Source organism: Rhinichthys klamathensis, unplaced genomic scaffold (genome assembly GCF_029890125.1).
Source record: "Rhinichthys klamathensis goyatoka isolate OS25496 unplaced genomic scaffold, OSU_Roscu_1.1 h1tg000281l_1, whole genome shotgun sequence".
Taxonomy (NCBI): Eukaryota; Metazoa; Chordata; class Actinopteri; order Cypriniformes; family Leuciscidae; genus Rhinichthys; species Rhinichthys klamathensis.
In genome coordinates this window covers 1,148,008-1,175,675 of record NW_026606800.1, presented here as the reverse complement: position 1 = coordinate 1,175,675, position 27,668 = coordinate 1,148,008, and the positions used below count along the sequence as shown (strand labels likewise).

At 41.5% G+C, this 27,668-nt stretch overlaps 2 protein-coding genes across 2 annotated transcripts; both read right to left on the bottom strand.

Annotated features, from left to right (window-relative positions):
- Positions 1 to 6,825: 6,825 nt before the first annotated feature.
- Positions 6,826 to 7,860, bottom strand: LOC130103189 (trace amine-associated receptor 4-like). The gene has a single exon (XM_056269398.1). The coding sequence runs from the start codon at positions 7,858 to 7,860 to the stop codon at positions 6,826 to 6,828; it is 1,035 nt and encodes a 344-aa protein (XP_056125373.1).
- A 10,976-nt stretch (positions 7,861 to 18,836) lies between these two features.
- LOC130103204 (trace amine-associated receptor 4-like) lies at positions 18,837 to 19,886 on the bottom strand. Its single transcript, XM_056269409.1, has one exon. It carries the CDS (start codon positions 19,869 to 19,871, stop codon positions 18,837 to 18,839), a length of 1,035 nt encoding a protein of 344 aa, XP_056125384.1. The 5' UTR covers positions 19,872 to 19,886.
- Between the last annotated feature and the right edge of the window lie 7,782 nt (positions 19,887 to 27,668).

Here is a 27,668-nt window from a genome sequence, read left to right as displayed (position 1 = left end):
AACTTAGGATTTAGCCACTGTAGTACACTCTGAAAAGACAGTAGCATGCAGTAAACCTCCACCCGCTTATCAGAAACTGCCGTTGGACCGATTGGGCAGGCCCTACAATAACAATACAAAAAAAAAATATTCCAGGTCTGGATTTCCCTCTTCTTGAGATGGCGTGATTGCAAAAGTGAGATGACTGTGATGCGCAGAAGGGAGCAGAAATATTTGCAAGGAGTGTCTCTCTCACTATGAACAGAAATACCAGAAAGAATGTTGTTGTGCAAGCCCCGCCCGAGTGCTATATAAAAAATGATTTCTTGTAAATCACTCTTAATTTAAGGAAAGAAGCTTGTGATATCATTTCATATGAAATGCTTCAGAACTGCCACTGTCAATTAGCCTACAGCACATCCTTACCATACATTAAAGGGAGAGTTCACCCCAAAATGAAAATTCTGTCAGTAATTACTCACCCTCATGTTGTTCCAACCCCGTAAGACTTTCGTTCATCTTTGGAACACAAATTAAGATATTTTTTTATTAAATCTGAGAGCTGGATCACTCCTCCATAGGCTTCTAAGGGATCGAACCTTGATGGCCCAGAAAAGTTAGTAAAGACATCGTTAAAATAGTCCAAGTGACTTCAGTGGCTCTATCTTTAAGTTTATCAAGCGACGAGAATACTTTTTGTGCGCAAAAAACAAACAAAAATAACGGCTTTATTCAACTATTAATTTCCTTCTCTGTGGGCCTCGAGATTTCACGTAGTGAAACTACGCAAAGCTTCTATCTCGTATCTCGAATTTTCATTTTAATAAAACTTTAGATAACAGTTAAAAAAAAATGGAATCTACATCTGGGGCCGTATTCACAAAGAATTTTAAGGCTAAAAGTAGCCCCTAACTGGCGAATTTAGGAGCAACTCCTAAAAATAATGCGCGTGTCACTCCTAACTTTAGGACTCCTAATTTTTTTCACTAAGAGTAATTCACGAAGCATTTTAGCCCTAAAAGTAGCACCTAAGTCTGGGACAGCTTAAAAGAAGTCGAGAGGACTCCTAACTCACTAAGACCTATTCACAAAGGATTGTAGCGCATACCACCGCCTCTCGCAGTCGTCCGGGGTCCGCGACACAAGCGGGAATGCTGCATTGATCTGCAAACAAATCCTCTCCCATGTCTCACGCTTAGTTTTGCTTGATATCCCAGTGCCGAATTTCCCTTTTATTATGTTTTTTTTTTCAGCACCAACTGAGCCAGCAGCAGTAACTGATCCTGCGTCCAGTTGGGCTTTCTTTTCCGTTTTGGCGAGTTCATCATCCACCGTCATTCAACTATTACATATTTAGGCTACTTCAATAGCAACATTTCCTTGCTTTAAGTAGTCTATTTAGGCTAATAGGATGTCAATTAACCAAGCAAGTGTTAATGCAAGTGTCGTTTTTTCATTATTAGGCAAGTGGCGGTTTTCATTGGGGTATTAGGCTACCTTGATTTAATTTAATTTAATTCAAGACTTTTCTCTCTCTCTCTACCTTTTTAGAATTACACTTCACTGGGGCCTGCACAAACATGTCATTATATATGCATTTCGATGACATTACAATTATTATTTTGTGTAGGACACAGACATATTTAGATGTCATCCTGTCACCGTAAACTGCCCTGTCAATCATCTCGTCACAGTTAAAATCCTCCATTCAATCTAATATAACTTCTTACCATTTCGGAGAGAATTGTTGTCGCACGTTCATCTGCCAGTCATGGGTCTTTCATGCGGAGACTCTCCTCATGTGTTTGGAATTTGAATATAAGAATGCATTTAAAAGTTAATGGCTAAACGTATCTTTGCAAAAGTTCACAATGCTGCTGCAGATGCAATATAATGTGGACAACATTGAATAAATACATTTTCGTCAGGTTAGATACTGATAATTAATCACTCAAACCCCTTTATCTAAACCTCTCTACATAACCGTCGGGGGTAATCCACCAGCCGGAAACTGAAGTCTCCCCGGGCGCCGCCATTGGCTAACAAGCCTTCACCTGCTGTTAGCATTCCATTGACTCCCATTCATTTTTGCGTCACTTTGACAGCGAATAACTTTACATCTGAGGCGTTTAAAGACTCCATTTGTCCATTATTTATTTCTAAAGAAACACGACAATGTATAAAATGCTCCTTTACCTTGTATCTTACGTTGTGGCCCCGTAGAAGCAGTTTTTGTAAAAATAGGCTAACGATTGCGTCATAATACGCGACTCTCTGTCGCATAGAAGAGAAATGACCATAAAGACAGATGTAGAAGCTCACACGCAATCGGGGGACGTGGAGGCATAAAGTCAAGGGAGAAGCCCATAGAGAGTCATAAAGTTGCTCCTGCTGCGAGCTCATGAACAGCTAATACTCACGCTCTCCGGCTCTGCAAGATTCAGAAGGGAATGATTCAGATTCCTCTTGGCACAGCTACTAGAAGACGTACAACTGTCAGTCATGTTGCTCACGTCACAACTACGTCTTCAAGCTCAGTTTGAGCATGCGCAGTGCGCTTGGCAATCAGGAAGTGAGTGCTTCTATTTGACTTCACTTTTCTCCGTTGAAGTCTATGGGGTCGCTGTGTCCATTTCTTTTACTGTCTATGTTCCCCCCACATCAGGATTCCTGATCGGGGTCGGGGCGGCTCCGACGTTCTTCCAAGCAGGTTCGGACACTCTTAACACACCTCACACCAAGGGAAAATCTGATAAGATAATCTGTAGAACCATCAAGATAATCGGGACATAGCTAGGATTGTCGGAAGGGGGAAAATCGGCCCAAAATCAGCCCGATTATCTTTTGGTGTGTACCCAGCATAACAACCAATCACCAGGATCATTGCAAGGAAGCTCGTGCATGAGAATTGACGTCATCCATAGCAACAATGACTCACTCTTAGTTTAGGAGTTGTCATTTTCCCTTACAAAGAGTAGGTCTGAAAGGCGTTGTGAATAACTTTTAAGAGAAAACTCCTAGCTAAAATATTTTAGTGCAATTTAGGAGTACTCCTAGTGGTAAGATAAAATTCTTTGTGAATACGGCCCCTGGTCCATTAATAATCCAAGATGGTGTGAAACCAGATTTTAAGGAAATCTTGCAGCACCCAGATTAAACCTTGTCAAAATGCATTGCATTCAGATACAGACTTTTTACTGAGTGTGTTAGAATCTTTGCAAAGATTTTTTTTGGACAGAAAACTGATAAATAAGTGAAAAGATCTGTTTCAAGATATCTCCCACCTCCACACTGCATACGTCACGTCTGGGTCCAATTACAATCACATGATCTTTCTTCGTTAACTTGAGTCTCGTACCTGCTGTAAAAACAATGCCAGCTACCAGGAGAGAGATTGTGTCTTAACCATACAAGTAAGTATTTCGATTAAATATTGCAGATAAAAAATAAATAAATGAAACTAATAAAATATTATTTATTCTAGGCTACTAATTGCATAAAACCTGCACGAAAGCTTTTTCAATAAAAGTATATTTACAACACTGTTTGTGTTGAGTTTGAGTGTCAGTTTTGGCGCACAATCAAACTTTGCAAAGATTAATGATATAAAACATGTATGAATTATACCAAAACAAAGTGGTAAATAAGTATTAAGATGTATATCATGATCTCTCTCTAGGAATATGACACTGACTGCACCTCCCTCTCGTGAGTCATGAGAAAAATACAACCACCTACAACCATCACTTTTGGGTCAAGCCACAACCTGATCTCTCTGTCACAATTATGCTTTGTTTAATGTTTTGGTATCATTCAAACTTGTTTCCTCATCTTTGTTTCCTGTATCCATTTGTTCCTATGTTCCCATTTGTCACTATAGTTACAATGGTTATTCAGGTAACATTTTATCGATAGCAAAACTGGAAAGGTGACTGTGGGGAGTTGAGGGAGCAGGAATTTAAGGAGTGAGTTACAGAAAGAAAGGCTAGCTTTGTGCAACCATTGAGTGCTCTGTGAACTTTGATTTCTTATAAATCACTTCCTATAAAAAAAATTATTCATTTCATTCTGGTCTGTCAGCATGCAGTTTATTTTGTAGCTTCTATATGTGAAAACACATGATAAACTTCTGTACTGGTTAGAAAATAAACTGTTAACACATTAGTGTCCCTGAAATGTATAATACTTTAGATAGGAATCATTTAATTTACCCTAACAGGTTTCTATATTAATAAAAACTTAAGGCACTGCTTTTATATTATATCATTTACCCAAATCAAAACCCTGACCCCCTTCCCCAAATCCTAACCATTATTGACTATAATTACCCATGTTGCAGATTTATCTTTGTCACTTTCTTACCCGTTTTGTAATCAGTGGACAGAGAAAGATTGACCTCTACAAAGTCCACTGTCATAGCGTTTTGTTGTTTTAACAGATTCATTCAAAGTAGCATATTCTGATCCACCAGATGGAGACAAAAACTCTTTTAAATTTATAATTTGTAAAAATGTATTCTGATCAGCGCAACATTAAAACCACTGACACCACCAGGTGAAGTGAATAACTTTGATTCTGGGCCTATCATTACAACGGCACCTGTTGAGGGATAAGACCTGTAGGCAGCAAGTGAACAGTTAGTTCTTGAATTTCACGTGTTAAGCAGGGAAAATGGGCAAGTGAAAAGCTCAGAGTTTGACAAGGGCCAAATAGAGATGGCTATGACTGGATCAGAGCATCTCCGAAACAGCAGGTCTTTCCTGGAGTTCCTGGCGTGCAGTGGTTAGTACCTATCAAAATTGGTGTAAGGAAGAGCCACCAGTGAACTGGCTTCAGGGTCATGAGTACCCAAGGCTCATTGATGCACGTGCATGGGGAACGAAGACTACCCTTACGCAAAGAAAATATATTTCCTAATAAATCAATGATCAATATATTAAATGGTTTAACGGTATATTCGAAAATAATATACTGTGTAAATATAATATACATTGTAAATATTTTACAATATATTGAATACATAAGGAGTTGGCACTTTAAAAAAAATGTGATAATATATTTAGCCTACTTATATATCATAATGTATGTAATTTCATATTCAGTAATTCACAAATAACAAATGTACATGTGATAATATATGGTACTGCATGTGTTATTCATTTATTGAACATATATATTAAAAACATAAATATATAACATATAACTCATGCAGTATATATATATATACACCACATATAGAAATATATAATGTAATATATTTTTTATATTTTATAAGTATTTATGTTATATATGATTAATATTTTCTTAAATAGCTAGTTAACAATAGTCCTTTTTTTTAAGTATTTAGCAATGAGACTATCATTGTGCTGAAGAGGCAGAGAGGGCACAACCATTGATTTATATATATATTAATTATAGTCTAAAGCTACAATAAGTACTTTTTTAGCCGCTAGGGGTCGCTAACTCTTACAATAACAAAGGCGTAGGTTGATGACGCAGTGATAAGCGGAATGAAGGGACTTGCTATGTTTATGAATGAGTGAAAACATTCATGTTTTTTAACATGACTCTGGAATGAAGCAGGTCGTGATTGCTATAAGAGACAGATATCAGTGCCACACGCGAGTCCCACGGATATAAAGGAATAAGGACATTTAATTCTACCGAACTACCCGCAAATGCTGAATTACTACTCACACAGGTCAGTTTATTTGACTAATAAAACTTGTGAGGTAATGCAGCGCTGCTTCATTTGGTCTAACGTTACACTATCATACTAAACAGCATTTGAGAGTGTTGAAAGTTAAAGTGTTATTCTATGTGTTAGTTAGGGATAACTCGGATATTACGTTATTGACAGGCGGCAAGTGAATGGGAACAGGCACTTTTTAAAATTGTGGATTTCTCTGAATACACAAATTCTTGGCAGTATTTAGGATAATGTAAGTACATAATTGAAAGAAATATATAACACTGAGCAAGTGATTTTTGGAAATTATGATACAATATTCTTACATAATATTCCTTTAATGGTAATAAGCCCATTGTAAACCTAACCACAGGCTGTAGTCTTCAGCACAATGGTAACCTCAAAAACTCACACATACCAGAAACCCTTTTAAATTCCAAAATAACTTAAATCACTAACAGATCTCCCCCTATATTAATATTGAGCAAAACCCTTGAAATAACACTTAATTTGAACATTTACTCTCCTTTAACAGTCAGAAGTAAAGCATGCTGGGAACTAGAAAACTGTGGTAACAACTGATTGTAACTCATTCCGTGAATATGTGTATATGTGCGTGTATATACATTCACATTTATATGGGAACATGTATGTGTAATATACTGTATGTACACAACAAAGGATAAAACTTTATGAATATTACATGTAATATTACATTGTCTTCATTTCTAAATATTTTATATGTATCAATATATAGCCATACATAGTCAATGCATATATTGCAGTATATTGAAAAATATAAGTATTAGTTTCCCATATATGGAAATGTATTATGTAATATATCGCATTATATTTTGCAGTATATTCCCATATATTTTTTTGTTACATAAGGGTAGCCTGTCCAGTCATACTTTAGTTTTTGTATCTGAATCAAAATAGCACCCTTCACTTTTTCGATATTTTAGTCTTGTTCTGTTTAATTTTAAGACAATACTGTCTAATATTTTGGACGGTTAGACTGTAGGGGAAAATGCATGCCATATCAAATAATTTCTTACAATAGCATTAACATGTTTACAATTAATAAACAAAGTTACAATTATTTATTCATAGATGGACTAGGATTAAAAGATGCATAAAAGTCAATATGATAATATTCATTCAAGTATCAAGGTGTTTGAGCTATTGAAGCCACAGATATAAGTGGATATGAGAATCTTAAAGGCTTTCTGAAAGCGTGGATAGAAAAAACCGTAGATCAATGGGTTACAAGTGGAGTTAAAGTATCCAAACCAAACCAAAGCATCAAAAACATCAACAGGAGTCACAAAATTGAGGAAAGGATCAACAGCAGTGGCGGTAAAAAATGGCAGCCAGCAGATGCAAAAAACTCCCATGACAATGGCCAGAGTTTTTGCTGCTTTTCCTTCTCTTTGTGCAGAGCTTTGGCTCTTCAACCCTCCTGCTGTCACCACAGTCACTCTTTCTGACATAACCTTTGCATGTCTTCTTGCAACATGGAAGATTTTCATATACAGAGAGCTCATGGTTGCCACAGGGAGGAAGAATGTGAGAAGTGAGCAAATAAGACCCCACTGTTTGTTAAAAAAAAGAACACAACTTCCCACACAGTAAACCTGCATGATAAACGACTCTAAGCCAATTGTGTTCACACCTGAAAACACAATAGAAAAGCTGTAGAGAAATGAAAACAGCCAAGTGAAGGTAGTAAATACAGTCACAATGTTGTTTGTGACCCTCATTTTGTACATTAAAGGATCACAAATGGCCCAGTACCTGTCAACAGATATTAAACAGAGATGTATTTTAGAAGAAATGCTGAAAGCCATGTCCAAACTTGAATGCACTTTACACACAAAATCCCCCAGATACCAGCAGCCTTCAACAGATCGCACCATGCTGTACGGCATGACCAAAGAGCCCAGCAGACAATCACTGGCAGCCAGACACCAAACGATCAGATGAGTTGGAGACTGTAGATGTTTGAAGTGAGAGATGGAGATGATGATCAGCAGGTTCCCAAAAACTGTTATGAGGATCATCAGCACCATGAAAACATACAATGCCACTTTAAGGACAGTAAGACGATGAGCTCTTGGACAGGAGTCCGGCAGGAGTGGATAGCAGAGAAGCACATTCTCAGAGTAAATGTCAGTTTCATTTGAGGTCATTACGAAGATATAGATAATGCAGGATCAAAAAACAATATTTCTTTTGTAAAAGTAAAAAATAAAATCACACAGATATCGTTGAAACTCTGAGGGGAATCAGACACAGTCAGATAGAGACCAAAAAACAAAGAAAATATACAGTACGTGCACATAAGGAACTACTATGGATTCAGCAGCTCAGTTTGAGTTATATATACAGTATACTCAGGTTCCAAAACAGGTAACGCCCCGACCCTCATAAACATATTTGAATATGATAACAATGGTGCTGTAACTAATCGGGGCACCAGGTGGCGACAAAATGACTATCTATCTATCTATCTATCTATCTATCTATCTATCTATCTATCTATCTATCTATCTATCTATCTATCTATCTATCTATCTATCTATCTATCATTCTCTGTTTTATTTTTTATTTCTCACCTAGGAGTGAGCACACCACAAATTTAGCCCATGAGCAAACGAAAAAGGGCAAAAACTGAGGTGAGAGATATAAAAGACCAGATAATATCTTGTCCTATACCCCTATACCCCTAATGTCTTATACCCCTTTTCCACCAAGGCAGAGCTGGTGCTGGTTCGGAGCCAGAGCCTAGTTTCAATTCGGTTCTTTGTTTTTCCACACGCAAAGCACCAGCTTCGAACCAGGAAAAGTGGTTCTTAAGTAGCACCAAATCATTGCTGGTCTAGAACAGAGCCAAGTAAGAACCGCTTGCGTCAGGGGCTGGGGGCGGGGTTACCGTGACCAACAAGACGAATAGAAACTTGTGACCGCCATTTTTAAATAGCAGCTAATCGAGCTAATAGCAGCTTGATTATAATATCCGTCTATGTAAGTTACGGCGAGCTGCACAAACGCGTTGGATTCCGATGTATTTTTGCAAACCCATGAGCATCCATAGTAACGCAACGTCCGTTATTGTTGATGGCTTGTTCGAGATGCATCGGAGCGGCGCGGACCGATCGGAGCTGCGGGAGTGTTTGGAGATCATACGACTCCTTGTGCTTTTTGATCGCTTTCGCAGTGCTTTGATGTCATGCGGCGATCGATCTGCGAGAAGCCGATGCATCTCGAACAAGCCTGGCGTGTTTGTGTTTGGCGCTACCGCACTAGCGTTGCTGGGCAACATGAGACGGATATGCAGTGACGTAAGATCTGGCTCTGTTGTGGCTCTCTAGCCGGTGGAAAGGCAAACCGGTTCTTAGTAAGCTTGTCAGTCGAACCAACTCCAAACCAGCTCTGGCTCTGGCTCTGAACCAGCACCCGGTTCTTGTTAGTGGAAAAGGGGTATTAGTTATCTTAGTTGGCCCCTGGGTGGCCAGTGCCCTGAGATGTATGCACGGAGTTAATAAGTGGAGTGCGCTGAATCCTGGGAATGTACTGAAGCTCTGGTGGACACCTCGGCGGAACGGCTTCAGAGTCACTGGAGGAGGTAGGCTGATCGCGGGACCATTGGATGGGGCTCACCACCAGGCTCGAGGGTAGAATGGGCTCTGGTTCTTCCTGGATATCCTCTGGAGTGTGGAGACGGAACAGTACGTCAGCCTTGACATTCTTGGTACCAGGGCGTGAAATGGACAAATTTAATCTGATAAAGAACAGAGCCCATCTGGCCTGGCGAGGGTTCAGTCTTTTAGCTTCTCTCAGGTATTCCAAATTCTTGTGGTCAGTCAATACAGTGAATGCATGTTGAGCACCCTCCAACCAAAGCATCCACTCCTTGAGGGGCTCCTTCTCTGTTGCAGATGTCGTAGTTCTTCTCCGCCGGGGTGAGCTTGTTTATGTCAATCTGAATGTGGAAGATATCACCTTTTGACACTTACCTTTCAATGGTGGTGCCTGAAAAAATGGGCAGAGTCTGGCCTTTAAAAGCAGCAGCCAGACTCCAGAACAGGACTTGTTTACCAAATCGAGCCAACATATGGAGTCGTGAGCTATGTATTTATGTATATAAATGTATTTTGAAGCCAAAATACAATCAACAGAAGTCAAAACAAACTACACCATGGTCACATGAGTTCAACGTCACAATCAGTAAGCCTCTGACAACTCTTTCAGTCTTTGTTTAAAAACATTTTCCCTGAAAGTTAGAGTTACAATAGTTTGCAAGAGCACAATTATAACCACAAGGAGTTGTGAGTAGATGAGTTTTCTCTGTTCGGCTGATGGCGTTTAATGTCCCCGACAACCTCTGAAGTCCCATTTAGCCACTTGTCATCAACTTCCTTTTACAAGACAAGTAAAAGCTTTTAAAATAATCACAAGAGGGTATGACTGATGTATTTAATATCATAGAAAAAAGCATGAAAATATATTGAGCTTGTGTTCACCACAGACCTTATTTCAAGCATTTAATCAAAAACACACAAAAACACCCATTGACTTCAGGGCGAAGAATAACTGGAAGTGCTCAAATGCTAACTTGTTTCTGGGTTCTGACCTACAAAAATATATCATCCCTGCAGAACTCTATAACTTTATGAGAATAATACCCAGACGCGCTTTTTAAAAGTGCTTAAATTAATTATTTTACTGTCAGTGTAGTTTCATGAGTTTGTTTGCCCATATAATCTTTAAGCTATTAAGGTTAAACGTATTTGGCTTGCTGTCCGCAGTAGAGGAGCTAGAGGAAGCAGCTTCAACTCAAGCTTAGATACAGCCCCAGAAGTAGGTTAAAATAGGTTAAAAATCTAGAAAGGGCTTAAACAGTAGACCCTCGTCGGCCGTCCGCTCCTCTATGGCTTCTCCCACCATCCACTCTTCCATGAGCCCTTCCACCATCCACTCCTCCATGGCTTTTCCCACCATCCACTCCTCCATGGGCCCTTCCACCATACACCCCTACATGACTTCTCCCACCATGCACCCCTACATGGCTTCTTCCACCATCCACTCATCCATGGGCCCTTCTACCATCCACTCCTCCATGGGCCGTTCTACCATCCACTCCTCCATGGGCCGTTCTACCATCCACTCCTCCATGGGCCGTTCTACCATCCACTCCTCCATGGGCCGTTCTACCATCCACTCGTCCATGGGCCCTTCTACCATCCACTCCTCCATGGGCCCTTCTACCATCCACTCCTCCATGCGCCGTTCTACCATCCACTCCTCCATGGGCCCTTCTACCATCCACTCCTCCATGGGCCCTTCCACCATCCACTCCTTCATGGGCCCTTCCACCATCCACTCCTCCATGGGCCGTTCTACCATCCACTCCTCCATGGGCCCTTCTACCATCCACTCCTCCATGGTCCCTTCCACTATCCACTCCTCCATGGTCCCTTCTACCATCCACTCCTCCATGGGCCGTTCTACCATCCACTCCTCCATGGGCCCTTCTACCATCCACTCCTCCATGGGCCCTTCTACCATCCACTCCTCCATGGTCTGTTCTACCATCCACTCCTCCATGGGCCCTTCTACCATCCACTCCTCCATGGGCCCTTCTACCATCCACTCCTCCATGGGCCCTTCCACCATCCACTCCTCCATGGGCCCTTCCACCATGCACCCCTACATGACTTCTCCCACCATGCACCCCTACATGGCTTCTTCCACCATCCACTCCTCCATGGGCCCTTCTACCATCCACTCCTCCATGGGCCCTTCTACCATCCACTCCTCCATGGGCCGTTCTATCATCCACTCCTCCATGGGCCCTTCTACCATCCACTCCTCCATGGGCCGTTCTACCATCCACTCGTCCATGCGCCCTTCTACCATCCACTCCTCCATGGGCCCTTCTACCATCCACTCCTCCATGGGCCCTTCTACCATCCACTCCTCCATGGGCCCTTCCACCATCCACTCCTCCATGGTCCCTTCCACCATCCACTCCTCCATGGGCCCTTCTACCATCCACTCCTCCATGGTCCCTTCCACCATCCACTCCTCCATGGGCCGTTCCACCATCCACTCCTCCATGGGCCGTTCTACCATCCACTCCTCCATGGTCCCTTCCACCATCCACTCCTCCTTGGGCCCTTCTACCATCCACTCCTCCATGGGCCCTTCTACCATCCACTCCTCCATGGGCCGTTCTACCATCCACTCCTCCATGGGCCCTTCTACCATCCACTCCTCCATGGCCCGTTCTACCATCCACTCCTCCATGGGCCCTTCTACCATCCACTCCTCCATGGGCCCTTCCACCATCCACTCCTCCATGGGCCCTTCCACCATCCACTCCTCCATGGGCCCTTCTACCATCCACTCCTCCATGGGCCGTTCTACCATCCACTCGTCCATGGGCCCTTCTACCATCCACTACTCCATGGGCCCTTCTACCATCCACTCCTCCATGGGCCCTTCTACCATCCACTCCTCCATGGGCCCTTCTACCATCCACTCCTCCATGGGCCCTTCCACCATCCACTCCTCCATGGGCCCTTCTACCACCATCTATTACAGTCTGCCTGCTTGTCTTCATTTTCATTAATTTTTCATTTGTATTTCCTTGGTTACCTGTTTTCCAATTTCCCAATCTTCATTTTTTGCTCTGGTTTTAGATTAATTAGTTCTCACCTGTTCGGTATTGAGTTCATCACCCTGTGTATTTAAGCTGTAGCAGCCCTTCAATTTGGAATAAACAGGCTTGGGAGTGTTTCCATATGGGTGTACTTTAATTCAGACAAGTGTGCTTTGCACCAACACTGTGCTCAGCGTCAACACCAACACCGTGAATACTTAAAAGGAAAATAACAAAAGCAGTTTAGTCAGATACAAAATAATCCTTTGACAAAAGCACTTTAGCAAGATAGCATCACATTGATAACAGCATAGCAGGTAACAACCATCATGAAATGAATCTCATTACTATTTACATGAACATATGAAATGAATTCATAGATTCATAGATGCGTTCGTAGATCGACTGGTAAAGACTGTATTTCAAAGATGGCTTCTGCCTGTATACGCGAAGTTGACTGTATGTTTAAAATATCTTCTTATTAAACTGTCTGGACACTGACAAAGTTCTCAATGCTCCGGTTTGAAGGTAGGGACCCTCATTATGCTACCGTGCTAGTGTGGGGCTATTTTGAGCCTTGTTAGTGGTATTAACAAGCGATTTTTATTTGTCATTACACTATGCCCAATATACTAGCGTTATACTAGCTTTATAGGCTAAACTGTTTGTAGAGATAAAACTATTTACATTCGATAATCATGAAAACAAATCTCAGATAACGGTTGACTAGGTAACAATGTGTAATTAGACCAAAGGTTCATTTTGCGCCGGAGTTCTCCTTTAACTTTGACGTAAGAGAGCTAGCTAGCAACTTCGTAAACTAATCTCAAACTATTACTGCCAAACAAATAAGTACAGAGGAATAACACTTTAGTTGAAGGTTACAATAATATTTTTCAACCTCTGACTCGAAACATGCATTGTCTTATATCCACGGCCGCATTAACAATAGGGCTAGGCGGGGCTAAAGCCCCGGGGCCCGAACAAGGAGGGGGCCCTTGATTGGCTGTGGAGCAGATACTACTAGCCATCTGATTGCCAAAGCCTTACCACGCAACGCCCCCCACAAATTAGCCCTGTTATTTAGTAGCGCTTTGCCGAATAATCCATGCATTATCATGGAATCATTATCATTAATATCATAGTGACCGTTCGCAAAGACCCGCCTTTTTTAGTTACTGTGTGACAAGCCAGGCGGCTCTCACGAGTCACGCACATCATGTTCTCACTCACGCAGTGAAAAATACATCGCGGGGCAAAGACTAACGTTACACAATTGACTACGAGAGAGAGTTCAGAGCAGCTTACTGTTGATATGAAACAAAGTCTCAACTTTCAAATATTGTTATTTAAATAATTTAAACAATACCGTTCATAGCTATCAACATTGAACATTGAATATAAGGGAGATTTCCCGGAATCCATCCCCAAAATAAGGGATTTTTTTTTACACTATTCTTACCCACAAACTTTAAAAATAAAGTACTAATCATTAAAAGTCTAAAGAGTTTATAACTACATATGAGTGAGAGAGAGATAAAGAGATTGGGTGCGCAAGACCGGCAAGACCCCATTTCGCTTGGCTGTGTGCACACTGCACAGCTTTTTTTGTAACAGCGCGCGCGGCGCCGCATCCGAGGATGAACGACTTCAAGCCGAATCTGCCCGAGCTTGTACGTCTCACAGAATCAGAGCGTAGAAATACGGGATATTTTCAAGGGGGTAATCCACCAGCCGGAAACTGAAGTCTCCCCGGGCGCCGCCATTGGCTAACAAGCCTTCACCTGCTGTTAGCATCCCATTGACTCCCATTCATTTTTGCGTCACTTTGACAGCGAATAACTTTACATCTGAGACGTTTAAAGACTCCATTTGTCCATTATTTATTTCTAAAGAAACACGACAATGTATAAAATGCTCCATTACCTTGTATCTTACGTTGTGGCCCCGTAGAAGCAGTTTTTGTACAAATAGGCTAACGATTGCGTCATAACACGCGACTCTCTGTCGCATAGAAGAGAAATGACCGTAAAGACAGATGTAGAAGCTCACGCGCAATCGGGGGACGTGGAGGCATAAAGTCAAGGGAAAAGCCCATAGAGAGTCATAAAGTTGCTCCTGCTGCGAGCTCATGAACAGCTAATACTCACGATCTCCGGCTCTGCAAGATTCAGAAGGGAATGATTCAGATTCTGCTTGGCACCGCTACTAGATGACGTACAACTGTCAGTCAGGTTGCTCACGTCACAACTACGTCTTCAAGCTCAGTTTGAGCATGCGCAGTGCGCTTGGCAATCAGGAAGTGAGTGCTTCTATTTGACTTCACTTTTCTCCGTTGAAGTCTATGGGGTCGCTGTGTCCATTTCTTTTACTGTCTATGGATATTTTACGGGAAAATACTAAAACGGGAAGACAGCGGGAAAAGAGCTAAAATACGTGAGAAACCCGGAAAAAACGTGAGGGTTGACAGCTATGACCGTTTTCAAGTTCAAGTCCACCGACGTTCATCTACTGACAGCTTTGTTGTCGGACAAAATTGCATATTCGGCGTTATGATTGGCCAGGTCGCCTGTCAATCAAACCCCCGTGGGCAGCAGGACAGGGCATGGTGAAATGAAACGTCACGTTTTAATTTACCATAATACATTTATTCTATATTTAACTTGTGAACGATCGACCTGCTGCTGCACATAGGCCTATAGATGGCTGCCTGGAGTGCCTGCGCCTTATTAGAATATAGCTACGCATGCATCAACCAATAAATCGCCTCCACCCATTCACTTCATTCTAGAGTCTAGACTATTTTTTAAAACACAGCGTCATCGTCGACCCCACAAATTTTCGGTAAGTTTGATTATTAACTTGATGGATGTTTGATCTTGCTTTTTGTGTTTGATCAAACTCTATATTCGCCTAAAGGGCTGGCGATAATATATCCGGTAGAAATATGTAAATTTTGCTGAGACATCATGATGTAGGCTAAGTTTATAAATTAAACGCGTTTTTAATCATTGTGGTTTGGATACAAATTATTTTAAATGATGGTGAACTTGAGGCGGTTTTGCACAGCGCACTTGAGTTCCGACCCTGAGGTCTTAAAGTGACAGTAGCTGCTAATAAAGCTGCTGTCGCCATTTGTGTCCATAATGTTAATCAAACATCAGAAAGAAAGTAATTTACTGCCCTTGAATGAATCACTTTTGTAAAATTAATAAGAATGAATGTTGAATTTATAGTGAAAACTATGTATTGTATATTTGATTACTTTATACAATATAATATTCAGTGCTTTTTAAGTTTTTCAAGGTCGATTTCTTATGTGCCTTTGTTCTATTGTTATTTGTTGTTACTCTTGTCATTGGTAAGCTTGATTATTTTTTGTGATATTGAAATTGGTCACAAGAATTATGAAATGTTAGTGCCATTAAATTTTGATATGATAAAAAAATCGTTTTAAAAGTAATATAACTTAACTGTGAAGTATATCATAGATGGATAAAATGACTCGTATAATGATAGAACATTTAGCTAGTTGGTGACCTGTAGTGGTGGGGGGCCCTGAAGTAACTCATAGCCCCGGGGCCCAGTGAGCTTTTAATGCGGCCCTGCTTATATCGTGCCTTCTTGCGTTTACCTTTTTTATGAGTGAGCGTGTGAGCATAGAAAAAGGCCCCCCCTGCAGATAGCATGATGTCAAAATAAAAGTCACATAAAATAATAATATAAAAAACAGGATAATCATAATAAAACACTGCTAGTGGTCATCTACATAAGCTCTTCAGTTTCTTCAGTTCATTGTCTGGTATTGTTGTGTTCTACACACTGTTTCATTTATGTTTTTCTCTATTGGAGTTTACTTTCTTTAATAAAATGACTTATATTTGACCTTCTTCACCTCTGCTCGTCAGCATCGGACTGTAAACTTGACACACTTCATAACTCAAAAGTCTAAATATTATCCAATTGTTATTTTTAATGTGATGACCAAAAACGTTTTTGAATATCCTTCAAAGGTTGTCCCCATTTGTAAAACTAAGTTTCACGATGTATAGGAAAACTAACACTTGGTGAAAAACAAACACTTTTAAAATGAAAAAAGACACTAAATTACCGCTACAACCAGTAGATGGCCATTCCATTTGGGACAGGGCCAATAGTAGGTTGTAACTGCACTATTTGCACTTGAGATTTATTTTGTACATGCAGTTTAGGGACAAGTTGAAGATTTCAAAACTAGTTTTATTTGATGCAGATGATAGCTATTTTACCAAGGTTTGAGACATACCAAACAAGTAGTTATACTGATAAGGCTTTTTTTTTTTTTTTTTTTTTGGATAGCAATAGTAGGCCAAAAAATCTTGTAGGTCTAGATTTCCCTCTTCCTGAGATGGTATTTTATTGATTGGAAAAGTGAGATGACTGTGAAGCGCACAGGAAGGAGTAGGAATATCCTTGTAAGGAGTCTCTGTCTCACTATTAACAGAAATAACAGAAAAAAAATTGTTGTGCAATCACTGGACGAGTGCTACGTGAAATTTGATTTCTTGTATATCTCTTTTAAAAAAAGAAGCTTGTGATATAATTTCATATTAAATGCTTCAGAACTGCCAGTCAATTAGCCTAAAGCACATCCTTACCATACATGAATAATTCAAGCAGATGTTCCAGAGGTTTATATTTTAGTTTTATCGTTTTAAGCATAAATATTTGATTCATGTGAATCTGGTATGTCACATTGTAACACATGGTAACCCTCTGTATTGGTTAAAATAGGACCTGTTAACTCATTGGTAACATTTAAATGACTAATACTTGATACTTAAAGCTGCAGTCCATAACCTTTTTGGGTTAAAAATTATCCAAAATAAATTTTTGAGCAAGTACATAACCAGCCAGTGTTCAAAACTATCTGCTTGTCGTAGCTCGATTCAAAACGGGAAGCTTGTAATAATGTTTTTAATTTCAGTGGTACTGGTGGATTTCCACGGGAGATTCGAGCATGTCTTTGCGTCATTACGTCACATCTGTACACATTAAGAAGAGTCTCGGCTAGTAGGCTATATTGCGTGTGAGGATGTTGGAGGTGGAGATTTATAGCCTTTTCTCACAGCACTTAATATAATTAAACTTATCAATTTGATGGCAGATCCAGAAAGGTTCAAACGACAATCACCAGTGACAACTGGAGATTCACCCGTTGTAAAATGCAAAAGACTTTGGACTTCGGAGTGGCTACAGAAAAAAAAGAGACTGCAACCGGGCATGTGAAAGGATAAATATCGGAAGGGCATTAAATGTAGTCACGCAATGCTGATGTTGTTAACATTAACAATTTGAGAACAAAGTATAATTTGCACGGTTTGACTTGATATGATAAGCGATCGTTAATCAGCGCGAGTTACTGCGATGCTTTTTTCCCTTATTTGGTCAGAACAAAAGTGGATGTTACTTGTTCAGATGACATTTTCCGGTGAAAATTCTTATGTTGGTCATACTTCCAAGAAGTAGAATCTGTGATTGTGAATGCCAGTATCCACACCGGCGCGGTGACTGACAGCCGCACATTGGATTCATACGCGCTGTGCCGTACCGAGGCACAACCCACGTAAAGTTGATAATTACGCGAATGACTGCAATTGCCGATTTCGAACAGAGATGGCGACAAAGAGGAAAAACTACGGACTGCAGCTTTAATCTTAAAGATTTTATTTAATAGGCTATACGTATGTATTCAGGCATTTTCAATTGCAGATTTTACTTATTCCTTTATGCAAAATGTAACCCTAAACCCCATCTTCTCTTTGGTTGTTATGTTAGATGTTATATAACCATGGATAAACCTGTCCATCTTGGTTAGTCCAGTGTATCTCTCCCACACAAGTATTTAGATAAAATATTGCAGATAAAAAATAAATAAAACGAATCAAATGTTATTTATAATTGCATAAAACCTGCATGAAAGCTTTTTCAATAAACGTATTTCAATATTGTAGTAATTACACTATTTGTGTTGAGTTTATGAGTGTCAGTGTTGGCACACAATCATCAGAAACTTTGCAAAGAATAATGATATAAAAAAAAAAATTATTATATTTACGGTGAATAACTATTAAGATCTATATATTATGAACACACACTCTCTCTCTCTCTCTCTCTCTAGGAAAGTCCACATTACAATTTAGAGTGATCTGTTATAAAAGGTGACTGTCTAAGTTATGTATTTCAGAAATGTACATATACAAATCACAGTTAGCTAAAAAAATATTAATTTAAACAACATAACCATTTAAGGCAATACATTATTTTAGCATTGCCCTGATTCAATTCAATTCAAGACATATGTTTTAACATTTGGGATGGTTAGACTGGAGAGGAAAATGCATGCCAGATATAATAATTTCTTTCAATAGCATTAACATGTTTACATTTAAACAAAGTTAACATTATTTATTCATGGATGGACTAGCATTAAAAGATGCATAAAAGTCAATATGATAATATTCATTCAAGTATCAAGGTGTTTGAGCTATTGAAGCAACAGATATAAGTGGATATGAGAATCTTAAAGGCTTTCTGAAAGCGTGGATAGAAAAAACCATAGATCAATGGGTTACAAGTGGAGTTAAAGTATCCAAACCAAACCAAAGCATCAAAAACATCACCAGGAGTCACGAAATTGAGGAAAGGATCAACAGCAGTGGCGGTAAAAAAAGGCATCCAGCAGAGATAAAAAACACCCATAACAATGGCCAGAGTTTTTGCTGCTTTTCCTTCTCTTTGTGCAGAGCTTTGGCTCTTCAACCCTCCTGCTGTCACCACAGTCACTCTTTCTGACATAACCTTTGCATGTTTTCTTGCAACATGGAAGATTTTCATATAAAGAGAGCTCATGATCGTCCCAGGGAGGAAGAATGTGAGAAGTGAGCAAATAAGACCCCACTGTTTGTTAAAAAAAAGAACACAACTTCCCACACAGTAAACCTGCATGATAAACGACTCCAAGCCAAATTTGTTCACACCTGAAAACACAATAGAAAAACTGTAGAGAAATGAAAACAGCCATGTAAATGTAGTAAATAAAGTCACAATGTTGTTTGTGACCCTCATTTTGTACCTTAAAGGGTCACAAATGGCCCAGTACCTGTCAATAGATATTAAACTGAGATGTATTAAAGAAGAAATGCTGAAAGTCATGTCCAAACCAGAATGCACTTTACACACAGCATTTCCCAGATACCAGCAGCCTTCAACAGATCGCACCATGCTGTACGGCATGACCAAAGAGCCCAGAAGACAATCACTGGCAGCCAGAGAGCGAACGATCAGATGAGTTGGAGACTGTAGATGTTTGAAGTGAGAGATGGAGATGATGATCAGCAGGTTCCCAAAAACTGTTGTGAGGATCATCAGCACCATGAAAATATACAATGCCACTTTAAGGATAGTAAGACGATGAGCTCTTGGACAGGAGTCCGGCAGGAGTGGATAGCAGAGAAGCACATTCTCATAGTAAATGTCAGTTTCATTTGAGGTCATTACGAAGATATAAACTGATATGCAGGATCAAAACACAATATTTCCTTTGTAAATGTAAAAAATAAAATCCCACAGATATCGTTGAAACTCTGAGGGGAATCAGACACAGTCAGATAGAGACCAAAAAACAAAGAATATATACAGTACATGCACATAAGGAACTACATAGTCTATGGATTCAGGAGCTCAGTTTGAGCTATATATACAGGATACTCAGGTTCCAAAACAGGTAACGCCCCGACCCTCATAAACATATTTGAATATGCTAACAATGGGGCAGTAACTAATCGTGGTACACGAGGTGCCCCCAGGTGGCCACAAAATTACAATTTATCTATCTATCTATCTATCTATCTATCTATCTATCTATCTATCTATCTATCTATCTATCTATCTATCTATCTATGGAATGAGAATTTTAATATATATTAACATGAAAACACATTGCAATTTCTAAATGTCAATATGATATATGCTGGTATGCTTTTAATAATTTTCCCCTCTTTTAATGTAGTAGAATGTAAGTTTCGACTACATCATTTTCTTGGCTATAGAGTGCTGCAGCGATGACACATTTAGCAGGCCAACCCAGAAGTTCGCATCACCCTCATTCCCTCGACAAAAATCCAATAGATTATTTCCATTGGCTTTTGGATTATTGCAGAAAATAAGCTCTCTGACAACTAAAAGTTTATGATTCTTACATGTATTGTTTATAATGATAATCTTCACAAATTAACCCAACTTTTATGAATTTTGAAGCCTAAATACAATCAGTATGTCAAAAAATAAGGCTATAAACAAACTACATGGTCACATGACTTCAGCACCATCACAAAGCTTCCAAGTTCCAATAACTCTTTCAGTCTTAATTTAAAAACATTTTACCTGAAAGTTCAAGTTATAATAGTTTGTGTTATATCCTTAGTAAGAAGGAATGAAGGAGATTCTTAAATAAGGAATTCTTTAATGACAGTATCAGTAGCAAACTAGTACAGCACAGATTGCTCGTGCAACGTTTCACTTTTCTTATTCTCCTATTCTCCATATCCACATCTCACGAACCTCTACCGCCACCTACTGTCCAGTATGCACAGAAGAACACAACATTCCCCCATCACTTAAAGCAAACTGTCTACACAGATATTTAAGAACAAAAGGAAACTCAATAACAAAGTTACCAAATTACCAAAGCATTCACTTGGTTATGTAACATAATTACTTAACTCAATCAGGCTAAAGAACAAAAATAAGTTTTACCAGAATTCTAAGAATGTAGCATTCCTATTAAAATCAACAACAAGATGACTTAATGAATCACTCATCCTTATATAGTCACGCAATGCAAGGTGACTAAGTAACACAGTCTTCCAGCCAACGAGGAGGTCGTCTCACACGGGTAGACACCCTTTGAAGAGTTTCGGGAACTTGAGGTGCCAGAGGAGGATGAAACTGAAATGACAAGTCCACAGCATCCATGTCAGTAGTCTCCGAAACAGGTGCAACAGAACGAGCCAGGTGAGAAGCATGCCAGTTCTTCCCGTCTGATAGCAGGTAAGTACACGCACCCAGTTTACGCACAATTTGACGTGGGATGGAAAACCTCGGATGCGCTTTCGAAACATGAGTTGGAATGCGCACACGCACCCAATCTCCCACTTTGAAATCAGGAGGGTGAGCAACACGTCTGGAGTCAGTGTATGCTTTCATTTTCTTTTGTTTCAAAGAAACTCGCTGCAGAAGCGCAGGCGCATCCTGACGCGTTGTGAGAGGAGGAAGAACATTAAGACGCTTTCGCATCCTTCTGCCATGAAGCAACTCAAATGGGGATAGTCCTGTGGCAGAATGTGGTGTAGCACGATACACTTGGAGAAATTCCGTGACTGCAGGTTTCCACGGCTTCGTTTCCAGAACAGCAGACTGAATGCAGCCTTTCAGCACGCGATGAAATCGTTCGACAGCTCCATTCGCGGCAGGGTGGTACAAAGAAGTACGTATGTGTTGAATGTTTCTTTCATTTAGGAACATAGCAAATTCTGCTGAAGTAAATTGCGTTCCATTATCAGACACGATGGTACATGGATTCCCGTATCTACTAAACACAGATGACAAGAAGGTGGTAACATTTCGAGTAGTGATGGAAGCGGTGAAAGCGACTTCAGGCCACTTACTGTGATAATCAATCAATGTCAGCGCATAACGACAGTCCCATAAAGCGGTTTCAAATGGACCAACCACATCTATAGCTACCTTTTCCCACGGTACAGATGGAAAAGGTACTGGCTGCAGCGGCGCAGCAGAGGTGTTGGCAGTCTTGTCAGAGGACAGACACATTTGACAGGTCTGTATATGCTCTTTAGCAGGTGACAGAGCTGACATTGCAGGAGACATAAACGCCACAAACTCAGGTTCAGCATCCATGCAGTCTTCATCCGAAGCAGGTAAAGGCAGACGAGACAGACAGTCAGCAGTGCAATTTTGAACCCCAGGCCGGTAAATCACATCATAGTTAAAGCACAGTAAACGCGCTGCCCAGCGCGCAATGCGCATTCCGGCGCGATCAGTACCTTTGGAAGAGAAGAGCACAGTTAACGCTTGGTGGTCCGTCCGCAGGAGGAATTTACGACCCCACAAGTAGGTTCGCCACTTTTCAACGGCCCATACACATGCAAGTGCTTCCTTTTCAATGGTTGAGTACTTGCGTTCAGCAGGTGACAATGTCCGGGACGCAAAAGCGACAATGCGCTCAGTCTTGTTCTCATGAACTTGAGCAAGAACAGCGCCCAGACCATAGTCAGAGGCATCTGTAGATACCACCGTAGGCAAATCTGGGACGAACAATGAAAGTGCAGGACTGTCAATGAGCAACTTTTTTACAGCATCAAAGCATTGCTGAGCTTCCTCCGACCAGACGAAATCTGAGCCCTGCCTGATGCACGCACGCAGAGGTTCAACTACAGTGGCAAAGTTAGGGATAAACTTATTGTACCACGATAGTAGCCCGATGAAAGAACGGAGTTGAGGAGCCTCTTTTGGAGCTGGTACATGAAGAATGGCAGAAAGGTGATCCTCATCAGGTTGAATTCCTTGCGCGTTCACCATATGACCCAGAAAGCGCAGACTGGATTTGTTAAACTGACATTTCGATTAATTCAGCTTAAGTCCAGCATCTTGTAAGCGCTGAATAACTGCTTTAAGCGTGTGATCGTGTTCAGTTTGCGTCTGTCCCCAGAGAATAATATCATCAAGGTAATTGGCAACATTTGGAAGTCCCTGCAAAACTGTTGCCAACATTTTCTGAAACGCAGAAGGTGCTGAAGCAAGTCCGTACGGTACGCGGCAAAATCTGAAAAGTCCTTCGTGAGTAATGAAGGCGGTCAGATCGCGGCTCTCCTCATGTAAGGGCAACTGAAAATAAGCACTCTCCAAATCAATAGTGGAAAATACAGACGCTCCCCTTAACAAAGACAACAATTCATCAATGTGTGGTAGTGGGTAGCTATCCGTAACTACAGCCTTGTTGGGTTCTCGCAGATCCACGCACATTCGAATGGCACCCGACTTTTTCTGCACTACCACAATCGGGGAGACCCACGGTGAAGCGTTCACTCTCTCGATAATATCAGACTCAAGAAGGTGCTGAATTTCCTCACTGACTGCGGCTCTAACAGACAACGTTAAGCGGCGAAATTTCTGGCGCACAGGAGCAACAGCTGGAGAAGTCTTTACTTTGTGAACAAAGCCTTTTGCACATCCCAAAGCAGAAGGCGTCAACGCAGACAATCGCAGCACAGGAGTTGAAGACTGCTCTGGCAAAATTGAATTGCCTTCAAACCGGAGACGTAACCCATTAATAAGATCCATGCCGAGCAGAGCTGTGCCAGATTCCACCACGAAGAATGACGTAGAGCAGGTGATGTCATCCTTAGAGACAGTGACAGGTAAGCAGCCAAGTACAGGAATCGGAGCACGAGAATATGTCACTAGTTTCAATGAAGGTGGCAGCAAATCGTCTTTCTTGAAGTGTGTGTCATACACAATTTTGGGCAAGATCGAAACAGATGACCCAGAATCCACGATAAGCTCGATAGGCACACACGTAGTTGCGGTCGCAATAAGAGCAGTGCACCGGATTTTATCCGTTAGTGAGTAATGCATATAAAGAATCTGAACTTCAGGCAAGTCAATTTCACGCACTGAGCAAGCTTGTCCCGAACGACACACCCGCGAATAATGTCCCATATTTTGACAGTTATTACACTGTGCCGATACAGCAGGACAACTACGATCATTTGCAAGGTGTTTCTGAGATCCACAGCGATAGCATTCACGAGAGGACGAAGCAGGTGCAGTAGTTGACGAAGGCTTTGAAGAACGCTTTGTAGACGGTGGGTTAAAAGGTGGTCTAAGACGGAAACGTCCAGCTGCAGGTGAAGGCTTTGTATGTATTACTTGCACAGGAACAGAACGAGTATTTGATAATAGTTTGGCTTGTTCACCAGCAGCTTCTGTTTGGGTGGCAATAGTAATGGCTTTTTCCGGAGTCAAATCAGATTCCAAAAGCAGTCTCTCACGAATCCGATGACTGGACACATGCTCCACCAACTGGTCACGCAACATTTCGTCCAGAGTAGCTGCAAAGTCACAAGTAACTGCTAAATCCCGTAAAGCAGCTACGTACTGAATTATAGTTTCCCCTGATGCCTGAACACGTTTCCTGAAAGCGTGGCGCTCAGCCACTATGTTCCGTCGGGGGGTAAAATGCGCTTCCAAGGCCGCAATCGCATCTTCCATCGAATCACCTTGATTCGGCAAGGAATAGAACAATCTTTGTCCTTCAGTCCCCAGACAATGTAGCTGTAGTGCTCGTTTGCGCTCGACCGGCCATGCATCTCCAGATGCACCAACAACCAGCAAATAATTCCGGAACATCCGTAGCCACGTGTCGAAAGGAATAGTTGGTTCTCCAGGACATGGCAAAAATGGCGTAGGAAATGTAAAAACAGCTGCCATCATCAAAAAAATCAAACAAACAAAAAAAAAAGTACCTCGTCGCCAATTTGTTATATCCTTAGTAAGAAGGAATGAAGGAGATTCTTAAATAAGGAATTCTTTAATGACAGTATCAGTAGCAAATTAGTACAGCACAGATAGTAGCTCGTGCAACGTTTCACTTTTCTTATTCTCCTATTTTCCATATCCACATCTCATGAACCTCTACCGCCACCTACTGTCCAGTATGCACAGAAGAACACAACAGTTTGTAAGAGCACAATTACAAACACAAGGAGGCTGTGAAAGTGGACTAGTGAGTAGATGAGTTTTCCTGTTCGGCTGATGACGTTTAATTTACAACCTCTGAGTCCCATTTAGACACTTGTTATCAACCACCTTTTACAAGACAAGTAACAGCTTTACAAGAGGGTATTACTGATGTATTTTTGTGATAGTATAAAACATAAAATATATTGAGATTGTGTTCACCACAGACCTTATTTCAAGCATTTAACCAAAAACCCTTTCAAAAAAACCATTGACTTCGACGATGACAGAACTGGGTTTTGGCCTACAAAAAATATGTTATCCCTGCATCATTCTATAACTTTATGATGATAATACACAGACATGTTAGAAAAAGTGCTTAAATCAAGAATATTTTTTTTCTGTCAGTGTAGTTTATCTGAATTAGTAGGCCTATGCTACGATACTATTAAATATTGTTGTTTAAACACTCCATATGTTTAAATGTAGACTGACTTCATCAAGGCGCAAATAGGCTGTGCTGGTTTTAAACATTTGACACACGAGACCCAACTTTAAATCCCGATCAAGCCTCAAATTCATTTGCATCACTTACAACAAAACTAGAACAAATCCTTAAAAATATACTATGTTGAAATACATAGTTCAGTACTTCCAAATCCACGTCACCATATATATCGTACCCTAGTCTGCGATCGGCACGCTGTACGATATGAAAGCTTCTGTTATCCCTCCTTTCCCCAGTGCCACCTGTAGAGATCTGCTATGGGGGTTCTACCATTTCTACCAGAAAGACTCAGGAGACAAAGGAACGTATGAATAAGATTTATTTAACAGTTGTATGCAAATTAGTATTGAATAGATAAAATTATAAAGTTTTTTGGTGTAGGCCATGTCCGTGGTCCGAATCCGGAGGGTAGCAAATGCTTGCAGTTCCTGCCTGAAGATGATGGCAGGGGCGGAGCCTACCCCAAAAGGACTGAGAAAAGGAAATTGATACCCAGCAGTTGAAGTATTCCTTGGATGAAGTTCCTAAAATATTTAGCCATAGAAAAACAGATTATATTGTCGAAAAATATACAGACTTTGACATAGGTGTTATAATCATTAAACAGAGTGAATCATTAGGCTATTGCCTAAAGTGCTGTGTGGAATGCCAGGAAGCCTGTGAAAGACTGCCACGTCAGGCAGGAGTACCAAAAGCTGAGTAGGCCGTGAAAAGACTGCCAAAATTGTCTGAGGTAAATAGCCGTGTAGGCCGTGAGAGACTGCCACGATAGGCCAAGGTAAATAGCCGCGTAGGCCGTGAGAGACTGCCACTATAGGCTAAGGTAAATAGCCGCGTAGGCCGTGAGAGACTGCCACGATAGGCCGAGGTAAATAGCTGCGTAGGCCGTGAGAGATTGCCCAAATAGGCCAAGGTAAATAGCCGCGTAGGCCGTGAGACACTGCCACGATAGGCCGAGGTACAAAGCTGCGTAGGCCGTGAGACACTGCCACGATAGGCCGAGGTAAATAGCCGTGTACGCCGTGAGACACTGCCAAGATAGGCCAAGGTAAATAGCTGCGTAGGCCGTGAGAGACTGCCACGATAGGCCGAGGTAAATAGCCGTGTAGGCCGTGAGAGACTGCCACGATAGGCCGAGGTAAATAGCTGCGTAGGCCGTGAGAGACTGCCACGATAGGCCGTGAGAGACTGCCATGAAAGGCCGAGGTAAATAGCCGTGTAGGCCGTGAGAGACTGCCACGATGGGCCGAGGTAAATAGCTGCGTAGGCCGTTAGAGACTGCCACGATAGGCCGAGTTAAATAGCCGCGTAGGCCGTGAGAGACTGCCCTGATAGGCCAAGATAAATAGGCGCGTAGGCCGTGAGACACTGCCACGATAGGCCGAGGTAAATAGCCGCGTAGGCCGTGAGAGACTGCCACGATAGGCCAAGATAAATAGCCGCGTAGGCCGTGAGACACTGCCACGATAGGCCGAGGTAAATAGCCGCGTAGGCCGTGAGAGACTGCCACGATAGGCCGAGGTAAATAGCCGTGTAGGCCGTGAGAGACTGCCACGATAGGCCGAGGTAAATAGCTGCGTAGGCCGTGAGAGACTGCCACGATAGGCCGAGGTAAATAGTCGCGTAGACCGTGAGAGACTGCCACGATAGGCCGAGGTAAATAGCCGTGTAGGCCGTGAGAGACTGCCACGATAGGCAGAGGTAAATAGCCGCGTAGGCCGTGAGAGACTGCCACGATAAGCCGAGGTAAATAGCCGCGTAGGCCGTGAGAGACTGCCACTATAGGCTGAGGTAAATAGCCGCGTAGGCCGTGAGAGACTGCCACGATAGGCTGAGGTAAATAGCCGCATAGGCCATGAGAGACTGCCACGATAGGCAGAGGTAAATAGCCGCGTAGGCCGTGAGAGACTGCCACGATAGGCAGAGGTAAATAGCCGCGTAGGCCGTGAGAGACTGCCACGATAGGCAGAGGTAAATAGCCGCGTAGGCCGTGAGAGACTGCCACGATAGGCCGAGGTAAATAGCCG

Excerpts from the sequence above, each read along its gene's own strand:
- LOC130103189 (XM_056269398.1), bottom strand. The coding sequence starts at position 7,860 with ATGACCTCAAATGAAACTGACATTTACTCTGAGAATGTGCTTCTCTGC.
- LOC130103204 (XM_056269409.1), bottom strand. The coding sequence starts at position 19,871 with ATGACCTCAAATGAAACTGACATTTACTATGAGAATGTGCTTCTCTGC.